Below are 16583 nucleotides of genomic sequence, written 5' to 3'. Positions count from 1 at the left end.
GTTTTGAGTATTAGGCCCAACTGCCTCAAATTCGTCAAGTTAGAAACCATCTTGAAAAAGCTGCCCTAAATTGCTTCCCTTTGGTCGCACTTTAGTAGTGACATAGCCAAGGTTCTTGCTCACTTTGCTAACCAAAACTGCTGCAAATTAATCTGACAGTCTTACCTGTTAATATTTCATCCATTTTGTCCACAACTAATTTGGCATTGTCCATAGTAAAGCACAGTGGAGGCTTGAATTTAAGCACATTTCTTCCTGGACCATCTGTACTCAACAGAATATAGTCTCTCTTTAATCTAGAGATGGAAGAAGATTGGTCTAAAAATCTAAATACTTCTAATAATTTGACCTAAAATGTAATTTTTTTTTATTTTTAAAATATTAATTACAGCAGTGTCGGCATGATGGAGACTTCAGAAAATTCTCTGTCCTCTAAGTTTTGTGGTCCAATCACCACAAATTGTGTCAAGTTGTAGATCATCTAATATTCACGACATGTAAGAAGCTGAGATGAGAGGGGATTATTTTGTTTTAACAGAAATTCACATTAAGGACTGCATGCAAGATACAATCTAAATTACATGCTTTGATGTTTTGACTGACATTTTATATACCAAGTGTCAGCCAAGTGTAATTTGAAACTGTTGAAATCCTTTGTGCTTCTTTTTATAGTTTAAAGAAACACCAGCCCACTGGCATACACTAAAGCCAAGATTTAAAAAAAACAACAAAAAACCAAAACCCAAACAAACCAGGCATTACTGGAGCCTCAGTACTTTTTGAAGAAGTGGTTGTAAAAGTTTGGTTACTACATAAGTCTTATTTTACCTATGAACTTCACACAAACTTCCCAATGACGTGAGTCTTTAAGGATTAGACATCACTTTGAGCTGTATGTGGAGACTGACAAGCTCAGGGTTAAAACCCATTTATCATCTTGGTGTCAATATAATATTTTAGTCCGCAGTGGCTATGCACATATATATGCTGTATAAATGTTGAACGATTAGTACTTGTCTCTCACAACATTAAGTTTCATTAAGTGCTACAATATAGTGAAATCACATGGATGTATGTACTTTTTAAAAAAAATACCTTGTTATTAAATACTCAGCTTCTTCAGTAGCTGGGATCCTTTTCTCTTGGTCTTTTATCAAATCCACTCCAATAAATAATCCAACACCCCTTTAAAAGAAAAACGGGTATTCAGTCTAAAATCAGCAAGAAGGAATTAGGAATAATTTACAAAGAAGTGGAGCAGCTACTGTCCTATGAGCATATACTGTTGTACTTATTTTCATATTTCACTAATTCTATTACTAATGTGATTAGTTTGTTAAAGGGTACTACTTGTTGTCTTAACACAGAAGAGGTGCTGTCAATGTAATTAATACAGCAAGACAAGATTTTAATTTTTTCCTCCTGGTCACGCTAATTCCCTGATTGAGTTTATGTTGTGTGTGTGAATTTAGTGATGGCAGAATCAATGTACGTTTCCATTTCTGTGTTTTAATCTGGATCTGGCAGTGCATCATAAGGGTGTCAGTTTCTAGGCCAATTCAAGTCAGTCAATCTTTGTAATAGCTTGGATGGGGATGGGGAGAGAGACCCAAAAAACATTTGTGATGCTGAATTAGTGAAGAACACAGGCCCACTGTAGTTCCACATTAGAATGTTAGTTGATGCTAAACATTGCCTGTTAACACAAGATTTAAAACCTTGCCACCACCTGTGATTTGCTCCATCAAACTATCTGAAAATGTGAATTGGTTGTTGATACCTGACATCACCAATGATAGGATGCTTGACCTTCTGTTGATTCAGTAATTCCATCAAGAAGTTGCCTACTTGTGTGGCATGGGCCTGAAGATGTTCCTTCTCAATCACATCTAAAACAGCTAAACCTATTGCACATGAAACAGGATTTCCTCCAAACTAAGCTCAAAGGAAAAAAAAAAAAGTGTCAGGCACTTAGGGAGAAAGAAAAAAAATTAAAGGACAGTCTTTATGTATCAATAAATATTTCAACATTACAGCCGAAAACCTTCCTCCATTGTTTGTGGACTATAATTGCTCAATGTTGCTTTCAGTTAACATGTTACCTGTATCCTACAGTACTGTGACACTTAAACAGTGATGTCCTCTTTCACATTTAGTTGGTCATGTAACCAGAAAACAATGATTTGGTTAACTCTCTTTACTTACTGTATTAAAATACTCCACGCCAGTGTCTGCAAATGCTTCTGCAATTTCTTTTGTTGTTGCTACACAGGCGATGGGGTGCCCATTTCCCATTGGTTTGCCCATAGTGACAATATCCGGTACGAAATCCTCTCCCTGAAGCTGAAATGCCCAAAAACATTTGCCAACCCTGCCAAAGCCAACCTGAATTTCATCAGCAACAAAAACTCCTCCTGCCTTGTGTACGTGTCTGTAACATAATAGGGACATATTAGACTTTTGGCACTCAACTACCATCTCTAAAATTTGTTGCAAAACTGTGATACTTCAGCTGATACTTGAATTATACAGCACAGTTTAACAGAAAATATCTAAACCAGGTAAATAAAAATCCAGTATGCTTGTTCTTCATTACATAATAATAATAATAATGTTGCTGCCCTGAAGAGCTTACAATTCAATAGGACTAAAGCATTTTATTCTTTTTATGTCAAAAAGCATATTAATCTAAGCTATTTGCATGTTGTGATAAAGACAGTGGTTTCATCTCAGTTTAGATAAACAGGAACACAAAACATGCATAAAGGGTTCTGAAAGCATCTACTTACTCTGCTATCATCTGGAAATAACCTTCTGGTGGAATGATCTGACCACCCACACTTGGCAAAGATTCAATGAAAAATGCAGCAATCTGGAAGAGTAACATGCAATATTTGAACTAAATAATAAAGGTTACTGAGGTAACATAGGCAAGTTGCAGACTCTACCTAGCTAGATGAATAGTTTTTAAACTATTACTTTGCTATATATAGTCAAATCTTCAGAAATTATATCTGATGGACGTAATATGAAAATATAATGGTCATTTATGCCATCTACATGCTTCTTAATTCCCTGACATGGATGGTCCTGAAATGTCTATTGCTGCTGATAAACTCTACTACTAATTCCCACTGCTAAAGAGTCAGCAAATAGATTAGGAAAGATCTTTTCACCTTTCTGCCCCTTTTTTGTGCTTGCTCAATTATTTTTTTCACTTCATTGGCGTAGGCTAGGACTGAATCTTTATGGTCTTCTCTGTATATTCCGCGGTATGTGTCTGGGAGAGGAGCCTGAACAAGGGAACAATGCCTTATGATTAGTAATGCCACAGATGTGGTGGATAATAAATTAACTGAAATAGTCGAGGTATATAGGCTGCAATATGTACATACCACATGGACCCATTCCTTTTGTCCTTCTAGATTTCTGAATTTATATGGACTTATGTCAATCAAGGATGTCAGATGTCCATGGTAAGCACTTAAAACAAAAACAATGTAGCAGCAGAGCTAAACAGTAAGTTCCATAATATCACAGTTCTCTAGAATTAATCTGGTTTTGCACCCTTTGCTGTCAGACAATCCAGCAGACCAAGATCTGGTCACATGGCCCAAAATAGCTTTGAACAGGAATTTATCAACCAGGTCGACTGTATTTGGGATTTTGGCTCCTACTTTCCACCCTGTTTACTTGGTAGAAGAAATTGACATCAGTCCCCCACTTTGGCTTTTCAATGGCTTGTTTCTACCATCACAGCTCTGTATCAGGAGAAGTATATTATCTGTTGGCCATGATCAGGAATCAAATCGGAATTAAGCCCCAAAACTCCAGATGCAGAATCTTTGCTGTTTCTTATGTCTGCTTTGCTAGCTACTGTGTAGTAACGGACTATTTTTTGTTATAGTCACTAGTACCATTGACACCTCTACAGGGCAAAATTATGTCAAAGAAATTTGCAGATGGGGTAGTTGAATAAAATTGTGCCTTTTCTTTAGAAATTGAAATTAAAGTTATTAATCAAAAATAAAATACAGTAGATATTAAACATTATTTGATATACTTACTGGTCCAGAACAATAATATCCTCGTGTTTTGTATATTGTCGTGCCAATCTCAAGGCAAGATCATTGGCTTCTGATCTGCAATTGACAATTCAAAAGCTATTTCACTGCACACACAGACACGATATGAAACCTTGGCCCTCCATGCTGTGCTATTTTGCATCCACAAATTACATCAGTTGCACATGCAAATAATCACAGATGCAAAACTGAGGCCCACGGGGCTGGATATGACTAGGATTATGATACTACAGTGCACTTCCTAGATACAGGCTTGAAAGGATTAGAGCAATGGGTCTCAAACTTTTTTACTGGTAACCCCTTTCACATCACAAGCGTCTGAATGTGACCCCCCCAATAAATTAAACACACTTTTTAATATATTTAATACCATTATAAATGCTGGAGGCAAGTGGGGTTTGGGGTGGAGGTTGACAGCTTGCAACCCCCCATGTAATGACCTCGCGACCCCCTGAGGGGTCCCGACCCCCAGTTTGAGAACCCCTGGATTAGAGTGTTTATTTGTAAATGTTCATTGTACACACAACCAAATGGAAAATATTTCCATCTACGATAATCAAAATAAGAAAAATGCTGCTTGAGAACGTAGAGTTTGAGTCAGGGATATTTACTTTGTATATTCTGATGTGATATTGACAATTTCCGCTTTAATGTTTTTCTTAATGTTTGCCATTAAATAATTGTCTTCTCCCCCCGTTTCACGTAACTGAAAATTTAAATGGATTAAAAGAAAATAAAAATTGAATTCTGCCAAGCCTAGTTATAGCACCTTTCAACAGAAGATCTGAAAACATTTTACAACAGTGGATAAGTACATAATATAAATTACCACAGAAGCAGGCCAAAACAATCATAGCCCTGGTTAGTTTGAAAGAAAAATTATTATATCTGAAAACAGAAACGAATACCCTTATACAGAAATCTGACTACCTGAAAAGAACTATATTTTAGGGTAGGAATCCACAGAGAGGCTAACTAAGGATAACATTAGCTAGAATGCTTCTTTGACCATGGGATGCTCTTCCAGGAAGAAGATCTGCTGGTAAAAGATGGGGGTCCACCTGACCAAGAAAGGGAAGAGCATCTGCATGCAGTAACTTACCAACCTAGTGAGGAGAGCTTTAAACTAGGTTCAAAGAGAGTAGGTGACAAAAGTTAGCATAAAAAATGCAACTTGAACAGAGGGCTAGGTGTTGGAGTAGACATGGAAAATTAGAATGTCATAGGAGCAACAAGAGGGAAATCAGTGGGAGAATCTGCTTAACAGCTTTGATGCCTATACACAAATGCAAGGCATATGAGAATAAATGGGAAGAACTGGAAGTATTAGTACATAAGCTAAAATAGGACTTAATTGGCATCAGGGAGATTTGGCGGTATAAGTGTTATGACTGGAATATAGGGGTATAGCTTGTTTAGGAAGGAGAAGCAGGATGAAAAGGGAGGAGGTGTTGCATTATATCACAAGAATATATACACTTGTTCTAAGCTTCAGAAGGTGGTGAGAGACAAACCAGTTGAAGGTCTCGGATATGGGGGGGAGGCGGGAGTGGGAAGAGGGATGATGTCATGGTATACTATATCAGGAAGAGGAGGTAGATGATGCATTTTTAGAACAAACAACAGAAATATCCAAGACCTGGTAGTCATGGGGGACTTGAACTACCCAGATAGCTGCTGGAAACAGAATATAACAAAAGATAAAATTTCCAGAAAGTTCTTGTAATGTATTTGGAGACAATTTTTTGTTTCAGAAAGTAGAAGTAACCAGGGCGATGGCCAACTTAGACTTCATTCTGACCAACAGTAATTAGGGTGAAAGTGATCATGTAATGATCCTTTTCTTAGAATCATGAAATCAAAGGAGAGAGAGAGAGAAAGAGAAGCAGCAGAATAAGAACAATGGACTTCCAAAAAGCAGGCTTTAACAGACTCAGAGAACTGGTAGGTAAAGTCCCATAAGAAGAAAATCAAGGGAAAAAGGGGTTTAGGAGATCTGGCAGTTTCTCAAGGAGACAATATTAAAGGCAGAACTGCAAACTATCCCAGTATGGCTGCATCAAGAACTCTTCAATTATCTGAAAAATCAATAAGGAATCCTACAAAAAGTGGAAACATGGACAATTGCTAAGGAACAAGACAAAAGAACAGCACAAGCACATGGGGACAGAATCAGAAAGGCTAGGGCACAAAATGAGTTACACCTAACAGGAGACATAAAAGGAAGTAAGAAGAAGTTCTTTAAATGTATTAGGAGCAAGAGAAAGATGAAGTAAAGTGTAAATCCTCTAATTAGCAGGGAAGGAGAGCTAATAACTGATGATATCAAGAAGGTGGAGGTGTTTAATACCTATTTGGCTTCAGTCTTCACTAAAAAAAGAAAGATGTGATCAGATACTCCCCACAATTAATATCAACAACCAGGGAGAAGGAGTGCAAACCAAATAGGTAAAGAAAGAATATTTAGATAAATTAGATACAGTCAGGTTGGCAGGGCCTGATAAAAATAACAATCCTAGAAGCAATCTTGGAACCCTCACCAATTATCTTTCAGAACTCCTGGAGGACAGGGGGAGTCCCAGAGGACTGGAGAAGGGCAAATGTAGTAGCCATCTTTAAAAAGGGGAACAAAGAGGACCCAGGGCATTATAGTCTGGTTAGCTTAACTTCAACACATGGAAACATACTAGAATAAATTTGTATGCATCTAGAGGATAATAAGGAATAACCAGCATGGATTTGTCAAGAATAAATCGTGTTAAACCAACCTAATTTCCTCCTTTGACAGGGTTACTGGCCTAGTGAATGAGGGGAGCAGTAAAAGTGATCTAGCTTGATTTTAGTAATGCTTTTGATACTGTCTCACATGTCACTCTCATAAGCCAAACTAGGGAAATGTAGTCTATATGAAATTAATATAAGGTAGGTGCACAACTGGTTGAAAGACCATACTCAAAGAGTAGTTATCAATGGTTCATTATCAAACTGGGAGGATGTAGCTAGTGGGTGCCGCAAAGATCAGTGCTGGGTCTGATACTATTCAATATTTTCATTAATGACTTGAATAATGGAGTTGGAGAGAATGCTTATAAAAATCTGAGATGACATCAATCTGGAAGGGAGTTGCAAGTACTTTTGAGGACAGGATTAAAATTCAAAGTGACCTTGACAATTTAAACAATGTGTCTGAATTCAACAAAATGAAATTCAATAAAGGCAATTGCAAAGTACTTCACTTAGGAAGGAAAAAAATCAAATGCATAGCTACAAAATGGGGAATAACTAGCTAGGTGGTAGTAGTGTGGAAAAGGATCTGGGGGTTATAGTGGATCACAAATTGATTATGAGTCAACAATATGATACAGTTGTAAAAAAAGGTGTATGCTGGGGTGTATTAATGGGATTGTCATATGTAAAACTGGGAGGTAGTTGTCCCACTTTACTCAGCACTGAGGCCTCAGCTGGATTACTGTGTTCAGTTACAAGGGCCATACTTTAAAGAAGTGGACAAACTGGAGAGAGTTCCAAGGAGAGCAGCAAACATTATAAAAAGATTTAGAAAACCTTACCTATGAGGAAAGGTTAAAAAAACGGGCCTTTTTGTCTTGAGAAAAGAAGACTGAGAGGGAAGATTGTCAAATATGTGAAGGGCTATTATAAAGAGGACAGGGATCAATTGTTCTCTGTATCCACTTAAAGTAGTAATGGGCTTAAGATGCAGCAAGGAAGATTTTGGTTAGATATTAGGAAAAACTTCGTAACTACCAGGATACTTAAGCTCAGGAATATGCTTCTAGAGATGCTGTGGAATCCCCATCACCGTACATTTTTAAGAACAGGTTGGACAAACACTTGTCAGGGATGGTCTAGATTTACTAGATTTTGACTCAGTGCTGGGGCTGAATTTGATGACCTCTCAAGGTCCTTTCCAGCCCTTCCTTTCTAGGATTCTGTGATAAATCAGTTTAGACAAGAAGCTATAGAGGCTACTACTATGAAAATTAAATTTACGCTGACTGCTTTTATTGCAGTATAGATAGTACTGCCTTTAAAGACTGACAATTTTTTGAAAAAAATTATTAACTGATAGAGCAGAGCCTTTGACATAGAATAAAATGCTCTTCAAAACCAGAATACTCTTAATTAGTTTTTTGTATCCAAAGTGTATTTTAGTTCATATCCTAATGTATAGTAGATTTTCTTGGCAAAAGTAGTCAGCTGGAATTGTATGTGTTAGTTGACACGCACATTATGGAATTTAGTCTTGTTCTGTAAAGCAATATTGAGATTATATAGTATACACTTCTGTTTGGTGCATGGGGAACATTAATAGAAACATTTAAATGCATAATTAAATGTAATAATAAAATTTCAAATGTCAGCATCCAGTACTTGAATATCCCCATACCTCAAAAATAATTTAAAACAATATTGGCAAGTCCACATAAGCCAGAGCAACCACAGACAGATCAAGAAAAGGAAAAAACCCTTAGTATGACAGAGTGAGAACACATCTAAATAATATGAACTGTTCATGTTTTCATAGAATCATAGAATATCAGGGTTGGAAGGGACCTCAGGAGGTCATCTAGTCCAACCCCCTGCTCAAAGCAGGACCAATCCCCAATTTTTGCCCCAGATCCCAAATGGCCCCCTCAAGGATTGAACTCACAACCCTGGGTTTAGCAGGTCAGTGCTCAAACCACTGAGCTATCCCTTTTCTTCTATAAGCTGCTTTTTAAAAGCTTTTCAAAACCATTGTGTCTGTGTTTTCCTAATAATTTGGTAATTTAAACCTTTAGAGCAGCAAAAGTTTAAAAAGGATGAACTCCAGCAGCTTTCTCAAAAAGTCTGAAATTATCTGAAAAACCAGACAATGCATGATCTACACCCATACTTACGAGATCCTGCAGCTAACTACTTATAATGAAGTGTATAGTCACTATACCTGTACCTCAGCTATAGCTAAGAGTTTATCACTAGTAATACCTCATACTTACCCTGAATTCAAAAAATAGAATGTGCACAGCTTCTCAGGCAGTGTTTTAGAAAGTCTCTTTGCATAATCCACCAAATTATCATGGAGATAGCGAGAATTTGTATTTAGCAACTGATTCTGTTCATGTGCTGCTTTTACTACATCAGGATGGCAATGCCCAACTGAAAAAAAAAAAGGGGGAGTTTTAATGTTCTCTCCATTCTCTCACAAGTTCTTTCCCTATGACATCTATTGTTGACAAATAGATAAATATACACCAGTGGTTTCCAAACTGGGGTTCACAGAACATTACAGGGGGTTTGCCAGAAAAATTTCACTAATAGCGGCCGGAGGACCCCGGGCATTGGAGGCAGCAGGTGGGACCCGGGTGCAGGGCAGACAGCCCGAGCCCCAGGGAGAGCAGAGCAGGGCAGGGCAGCTGGGGCTGGCAGCCCGAGCCCCAGGGAGAGTGGGGCGGGGCAGGGCAGGGCAGCTGGGGCTGGCAGCCCGAGCCCTGCCCCCATCAGCGGCGGAGCCGACTGCCCGAACCCCAGCACTCCACGCGGGGCTGGCAGCCCGAGCCCCAGGAAGAGTGAGACCAGGCAGTTGGGGCTGGCAGCTCGAGCCCTGCCCCCGTCAATGGGGGGAGCTGGCAGCCCGAACCCCAGTGCTCCATGTGGGGCTGGCAGCCCAAGCCCCAGGGAGAGCGGGGATGGGCAGTTGGGGCTCGCAGCCTGAGCCCCAACCGTCAGTGGGACCTGCAGCCTGAGCTCAGTTGACCAGGGTGATCAATGGGGTTCAGCAGCAGGAGCCCCATGGAGTGTGGAGGAAATTTAAACTTAAATCCCTGGAAATATTCATTTTTAGGATGGAGGTTCATGAGATTTCACAATTTAGTGAAAGGGATTCATGGGCTGTTAAAGTTTGGGAACCACTGATATCCACTGACATGCTCACATATTTCTTAGGGTGCAGAAGCTGACATTGTTCCCTGTATTGCAGCAGTAGTGTATCAAAAGTATGGTCAGTGGGCAAAGACACAGTGCTGGTATGCTTGGAGAGTCTACTTTAGGGTGCATCATCTGGTTCACAAGTTCTGGTTGTATTTGTTAAAAAATTGCTTTAGTTCATATTCTTAACCAGATTTCCTGGATCCTGTGAATCAGCTTGCTAAATCTGGGGTAGTATCCAATTTTTAATCCACTGAACTGTGTGTGCACTCTGTCCTCTAAATCCTTCAAATGCATAGTTCTGCATAGGACTACAAGCCTTTGTCCACTTCGATAGATTCCAAATACATGCAAGAGGAAACATCTGGATTTTCCACTGAAGCAGCGGTCAAGGAGTAAGCAAAGAAACAGTCTTAGAGGAGGATATACACAAAAAAACCCACCTTACGGTAAAACGTACACAAATGGAACAGACCCTATAAAGTCACTCATTGCTTTCAGCTAAACAGTCGATCTACTTTTGGCTGCATAAGCAGGAGTCTTGTGAATTTTAGTTTACTGCATTTTTACAAAGATTGAGCAGACAGCAAATGGGGAAAATTTCATGTATACACACCCAGAAATCAAGGTGTGTCAATAGTATTGCCCAAATTACAGACCCAAGAGATGTTTTCCAACCAAATGACATAAAAATTGGGCTTCTGCAATGCAACATAGTAGTGCCTTCTTCATTGTTTTTATTCTGTCTGGTTGAATTCTCCCAGAATACTGTTGCTTTCGTTTAGAACAACCTGGTAATGAATAATGTTATTTTAAACTTACCATGAGACACATTGTTGATACAGTCAAGGTATTCTCTTCCATGTTCATCATATATATACTGGCCTTTTGCCCTAACAATCTTCACTGGATCTTCAGGAAAAAAGAGCTTGCAGGAAGAGCTGTACCAAACATCAAAACCACAAAACTTCTTGAACTATAAGATCCTGATAAAACATCTAAAAGTCACATAGAATTAACTATTGCCAATCTTTTTGTAATTTTAACCAAAGGCAAAAAGGAAGCAATATTTTCTCAAAATAAACTAAACATGAACTGCCTGCACTCTACTTCAGTCCCCTCAAGCAAAGGTTGGAGAAGAGAGACAGGCATTGTACCATGCTCTTTAACAGTCAGCCAACTTTGGTGGACCAGCAGGGAAAACCAACTTCAAAATGAAGAGACCTTCACTGAGAATGTCTGACCACCAAACTCCAGTGTTTAAATATAGGGACTTATATCTAGTGTCTCGTCTGATCTGAACTGCTGTGGTCCCCTCTTTATGTTGTTATTACATTAAAATTTCAGAGAGCTTTATGTCTCCACTCCCTTTGTCTCCTTCAAGAGGCACATACACTAAATTCTGTTAAGCTCTCCTCCCAAATCCGATCTTCTCAACTTTTCATAATTTTTTTCACCTTCCTTGTATTCTCTATATGGTTCTGATCCTACAAATAGAACCACATGGATGGACCTGTGCCCACATGCAACCTTGGTGACTTCTGTAAGTCTCTGCATGGTTGCTGCAGTCTGCCCACATGGTTTTCTTTGCAAGATTGGGGCCTAACTTGGGAGGGGGGCAAACTTTTTGGCCTGAGGGCCACATCGGGGTTCTGAAACTGTATGGAGGGCTGGGTAGGGAAGGCTGTGCCTCCCCAAACAACCTGGCCCCCGCCCCCTATTACTTCCCACCCCCTGACCGCCCCCCTCAGAACCTCTGACCCATCCAACCCCCCCCTTTGTCCCCTGACTGACCCCTCCTGGGAACCCCCTGGGACCCCACCCCCTATCCAACCCCCCTGCTCCCTGTCCCCTATCCACACCCCCACCCCCTGACAGGCCCCCTGGACTCCCATGCCTATCCAACCCCTCACCTGTTCCCCATCCCCTGACTGCCCCCCCTACCCCAGAACCTCCGTTCCATCCAACCGCCCCCTGCTTCCTGTCCCCTGACTGCCCCCCAGGACCCCCTGCCCCCTTACCATGCTGCTCTGTGCAGCAGGACTGGCAGCTGCAGCACCCGGCTGGAGCCAGTCCCACCGCCCAGAGCGCTGGTGGCACGGCGAGCTGAGGCTGCAGGGGAGAAGGGACAGCCTCCCGAGCTGGGAGCTCAAGGCCCGGGCAGGACGGTCCCGCGGGCCGTAGTTTGCCCACCTCTGGCCTAACTGATCAGTGTTCTTTTATAATGAGGTGCCCAAACAAGTAAAGCTCCTAAGTGCCTGCCCAAGGGACCAGGAGAGAGAATTCCCACCTGATGAAAATATGTAGTTTCAAGTAGTTATTAAAGGAACACCATCAACTTGAAATTAGTGAAGGAGAATATGTTATAGGAAGGCTAAGATTTTGTCATGGTTATTTTTAATAAAAGTCATGGACAGGTCATAGGCAATAAACAAAAATTCATGGAAGCCGTGACTTATCTGTGACTTTTGCTGCTGCAGCTCCATAGTTTCTCCCACCACCGTGGTGGCTGGTAGCTCTGGGATTCCCCCTCTGCTAATGGCAGCTGGGAGCTGCAGGGTGACTATATTTCCCATTTTCTCTTTGGGATACCTCAGCTTCTTGCCAGAGGCATCCCCCTCTGCCCACGTGAGGCTGTCGCCCACCACTGGAACCCTGACGAGGGCCCCCTCAGGAGTCTGTCTGTGGGAACTCTGCCAGGGCCCCACTGGCTGTCAGCTCCAGAGTCTTGCAGCCCCTGGGGCTGAAGCAGAGAATGTCACGGATGTCTCTGGAAGTCACGGATTCTGTGACTTTATGACCTCTGTGACATAAACATAGCCTTAGTTATAGTACCTGTGCCAGTTTGTGTGGATTTAGAACCATATATTTCTATTGTCACAAATCTATTTTTCTTGATTCTATTGCTGTCTGAAAGACCCACACAAATCACAGGGGACACTGACTGACCATACACACAAAATGCTGTCAAATACACAAATAAAATGAAAAATAACTCAGAAAAATAACTAACTCAGTGACAGCAATCTTACTTGTAACAATAATATAAGAACAGTAGGTAAAACATACTCTGATTTTTAAGGTTTCAGAGTAGCAGCCGTGTTAGTCTGTATTCGCAAAAAGAACAGGAGTACTTGTGGGACCTTGGAGACTAACCAATTTATTTGTGCATAAATATTTTTGCTCAAATAAATTGGTTAGTCTCTAAGGTGCCACAAGTACTCCTTTTCTTTCTGATTTTTAAGTTTATAGTGTTCCTTTAGCACTTATTAAGAAATCTGGCTTCCAATGTCGATGACTGTGGACACATCAATTAGGGGGAAGATTACATTTTGAAAAGTTGTTCCTCATGTTGTGTGTATGACTGAATCCATAACACATTTCTTTTAACACCAGAGCTCACTTTCAACCCATATCCTTCTTGTCATAAAACCTTTACATATAAAGAAAAGCCAGTTGAGAGAAGTCTGTCCTTAGTCTTAATTTCAAAGGTCAACAGTCACATAAACAGATTGCTTGCTATTGTCTTTGTTGCATTCTACAGTTAAAGGAGCTTTTGTGGTCTTGTTGAAGTGCAAAGAAATTTCCAATAGTTCATTTTCTTCTGTTGCCAATTACTGAACTCTGCTGAGGAAATCTAGTACAATAAAGGTACTTCTGTTTGGTATAATGTCTCAGCAACACTTCAGGTTTTGAGCTGTAGTATTATAAAATGAAGCGGAATATGTGAAATTAAATATAAATGAGACATTTTGCAATATAAACAAACGTAGCCTAACAACATAAGAACAGCCATACTGGGTCAGACCAAAGTCTAGCCCAGTATCCTGCCTTCCAACAGTGGCCAATGCCAGGTGCCCCAGAGGGAATGAACAGAACAAGTAATCATCATCAAGTGATCCATCCCATCGCCCATTCCCAGCTTCTGGCATTAGGGCACTAGGGACGCCATTGATGGACCTATCCTCTATGCATTTATCTAGATCTTTTTGAACCCTGTTATAGTCTTGGCCTTCACAACTGTGACGTTACACTCCATATTCTTAGGTTGACTGCGCGTTGTGTGAAAAAATACTTCCTTTTGTTTGTTTTAAACCTGCTGCCTATTAATTTCATTTGGTGACCCCTAGTTCTTGTGTTATAAGAAGGAGTAAATAACACTTCCTTATTTACTTTCGCCACACCAGTCACCATTTTATAGACCTCTATCATATCCCCCCTTAGTCGTCTCTTTTCCAAGCTGAAAAGACCCAGTCTTATTAATCTCTCCTCATATGGCAGCCGTTCCAAACCCCAAATAATTTTTGTTGCCCTTTTCTAAACCTTTTCCAATTCCAACATATCTTTTTGAGATGGGGCGACCACATCTGCACGCAGTATTCAAGATGTGGGCATAACATGGATTTATATAGAGGCAATATAATATTTTCTGTCTTATTATCTATCCCTTTCTTAATGGAGTCCCAACATTCTGTTCATTTTGACTGCTGCTGCACAGTGAGTGGGTTTTTTTTTGTTTGTTTTTTTTTTAAAGAGAACTATCCACAATGACTCCAAGATCTCTTTCTTGAGTGGTAACAGCCAATTTAGACCCCATCATTTTTTATGTATAGTTGGGATTATGTTTTCCAATGTGCATTACTTTGCATTTATTAACATTGAATTTCATCTGCCATTTTGTTGCCTAGTCACCCAGTTTCAAGAGATCCTTTTGTACCTTTTCGCAGTCTGCCTGGGACTTAACTCTCTTGAGCAATTTTGTATCATCTGCCTATTTTCCCACTTCACTGTTTACTCCTTTTCCCAGATCATTTATGACTATATTGAATAGGACTGGTCCCAATACAGACCCCTGGGGGACACCACTATTTATCTCTCTCCGTTCTGAACACCATACGTGTTTTTTTAAATATACTGAAAATATGAACTAAGCAAACAATGAAATATATTTATATTTTGAAAATATGGATGTATCTGTTTTCACTCCTTACAAAATACTAAGAGCCTGATCATCATCTCAACTCCACCAGCATAAATCCACATAAAGCACATTAACAGCGCTGGCATTACTCCTAAATTATCCCAGCGTTAATCCAAAATAACCATTCTGGATTTACAGCGGTGTAACTGAGGCTACCTCTTCACTTATGGAAGTGTGTAGACTACAGACACAGCACACTCAGCTAGCCCAGGTATGAGCAGCAGTATAGACTGTGAGACACGGCTTAGGCAGGGGTTCTGGAACAATTTACAGTGGGGGATGCTGATGATGGAAACCATGTATTTGGTGTTTGTTAATGCTATTTCAAGCCAGGGGGTGCAGGAGCAACCCCGGTTCCAGCACTACCAGGCTTTGGTGAGTAGAGTGCCCCATGGACCTGAACCCACAGGTCATATACTCTACACACCCCTTTATATACCCAAGAAGTGCTGCTCTTGTTTAAACTGCTATTTTAGCAATGTAGTGTCTTCACTGCTTCCCTGCTGCCAGATCCTTTCCCCTCTGCTGGAGCCTCTCCTTGCAGCGCTGTAGCTACACACCAGTGACAAGTGTGGATCCAGGAGGTTGGACTAGATGACCTTCTGGGGTCCCTTCCAACCCTGATATTCTAGGATATTCTATGATGCAGTCTGCCTTTCACTGCAGCGTGTAGTTACACATGTAATGGCTGTACTCCACACCCCACCCTGAGTGTGGACATAGCCGGAGAGCATTATCAAGACAGTAGAAGTGATTAAACTACAGTACTTTAAAGAAGCGGATTCAAAATTATTTTCAGCTGTAACCTGGGTTAATGCAGAAATCCAAAGGAGGAGGGAATTCTGAAAACCCCCAAATCCTCAGATCAATGAATTAGGGGAAAAAAACCTAAATCTTTTGGGAGACAAAACAAAGAAGATTTGGGCTGCGGGTTATTATTTCTATTCTGTAGAAAGCACCGCAGCCGTAGACGTTAAAAGACAAGATCCCCCAAGAGCTCTGCTTACATTCTCCAGCTACCAGGCGGCGCAGCGGAGTTAGCCTCGGCAAGTTCCGTTTCAAAGCAATGCAAACATTGAGAGAGTTGCGCCAGGAAAGGGGCTGCCTGCCCTCGACCCGCGGACGCTGTTCGGGGAGGGCCACGGGCACCTCGGTGGGTTCCTTAGGCTCGCAGCCCGCGGGCGCAGATGAGAACCCGGCGCCTTAAAGGCCCGAGCCGGACCCGAATGAAAGAGGCGACCCGTTGATGCTCCAGCAGCGCCGCGCCTGGCCGCAGCCCGGGGCCCCGCGCCGCACCTGAGCCCGCCCCGCGGCGCTGCCGCGGGCGGCCCCTACTCTCGCCGCACCTACCCGATGAGCTGCCTCCGCAGAGCCAGCGTCTCCCGCCGGGAACACGGCTGGGCCTGCATGGCTCTTCTCGCGGGCGGAGAGCGGTGGCCGGCACGGTAGCCCCACCCCGCCGAGCGGCCTTCTCTCCGGGCGGGCGGGCGGGCTCGGCTCCAACCTGCCAGCCCCGCCCCCGCGAGGCCAGCGCCGCGCTCCTGAGGGAAACTGCCAGCGTAGCAGGCCCGGGCCCGGCCTCGTTCGGG

General features: G+C 41.6%; 1 protein-coding gene across 4 annotated transcripts in view; it reads right to left on the bottom strand.

Annotated features, from left to right (window-relative positions):
* PHYKPL (5-phosphohydroxy-L-lysine phospho-lyase) overlaps window positions 1-16583 on the bottom strand; it is a 26613-nt gene extending 10030 nt beyond the window's left edge. For 3 of the 4 annotated variants that reach the window (XR_014712836.1, XM_084637999.1, XM_084637998.1), the window contains exons 1-10: window positions 16345-16583; window positions 10836-10954; window positions 9086-9245; window positions 4068-4142; window positions 3177-3483; window positions 2790-2872; window positions 2206-2431; window positions 1781-1935; window positions 1096-1185; window positions 166-296 (exon numbers count right to left, since the gene is read on the bottom strand). Coding sequence is in view for 3 of the 4 variants with exons in the window: in XM_084637999.1 (XP_084494125.1) it covers window positions 166-296; window positions 1096-1185; window positions 1781-1935; window positions 2206-2431; window positions 2790-2872; window positions 3177-3483; window positions 4068-4142; window positions 9086-9245; window positions 10836-10954; window positions 16345-16403 (1405 nt within the window). In the remaining variant the exon portion in view is untranslated. The remainder of the gene's footprint in view (window positions 1-165; window positions 297-1095; window positions 1186-1780; window positions 1936-2205; window positions 2432-2789; window positions 2873-3176; window positions 3484-4067; window positions 4143-9085; window positions 9246-10835; window positions 10955-16344) is intronic. The other variant, XM_084638000.1, reaches the window with a different exon arrangement.

This window comes from Lepidochelys olivacea, assembly GCF_965140295.1.
Source record: "Lepidochelys olivacea isolate rLepOli2 genome assembly, chromosome: 8".
Lineage (NCBI taxonomy): Eukaryota > Metazoa > Chordata > Testudines > Cheloniidae > Lepidochelys > Lepidochelys olivacea.
The sequence above is the reverse complement of the archived record's forward strand: the minus strand, read 5'-3'. Positions and strand labels throughout refer to the sequence as shown.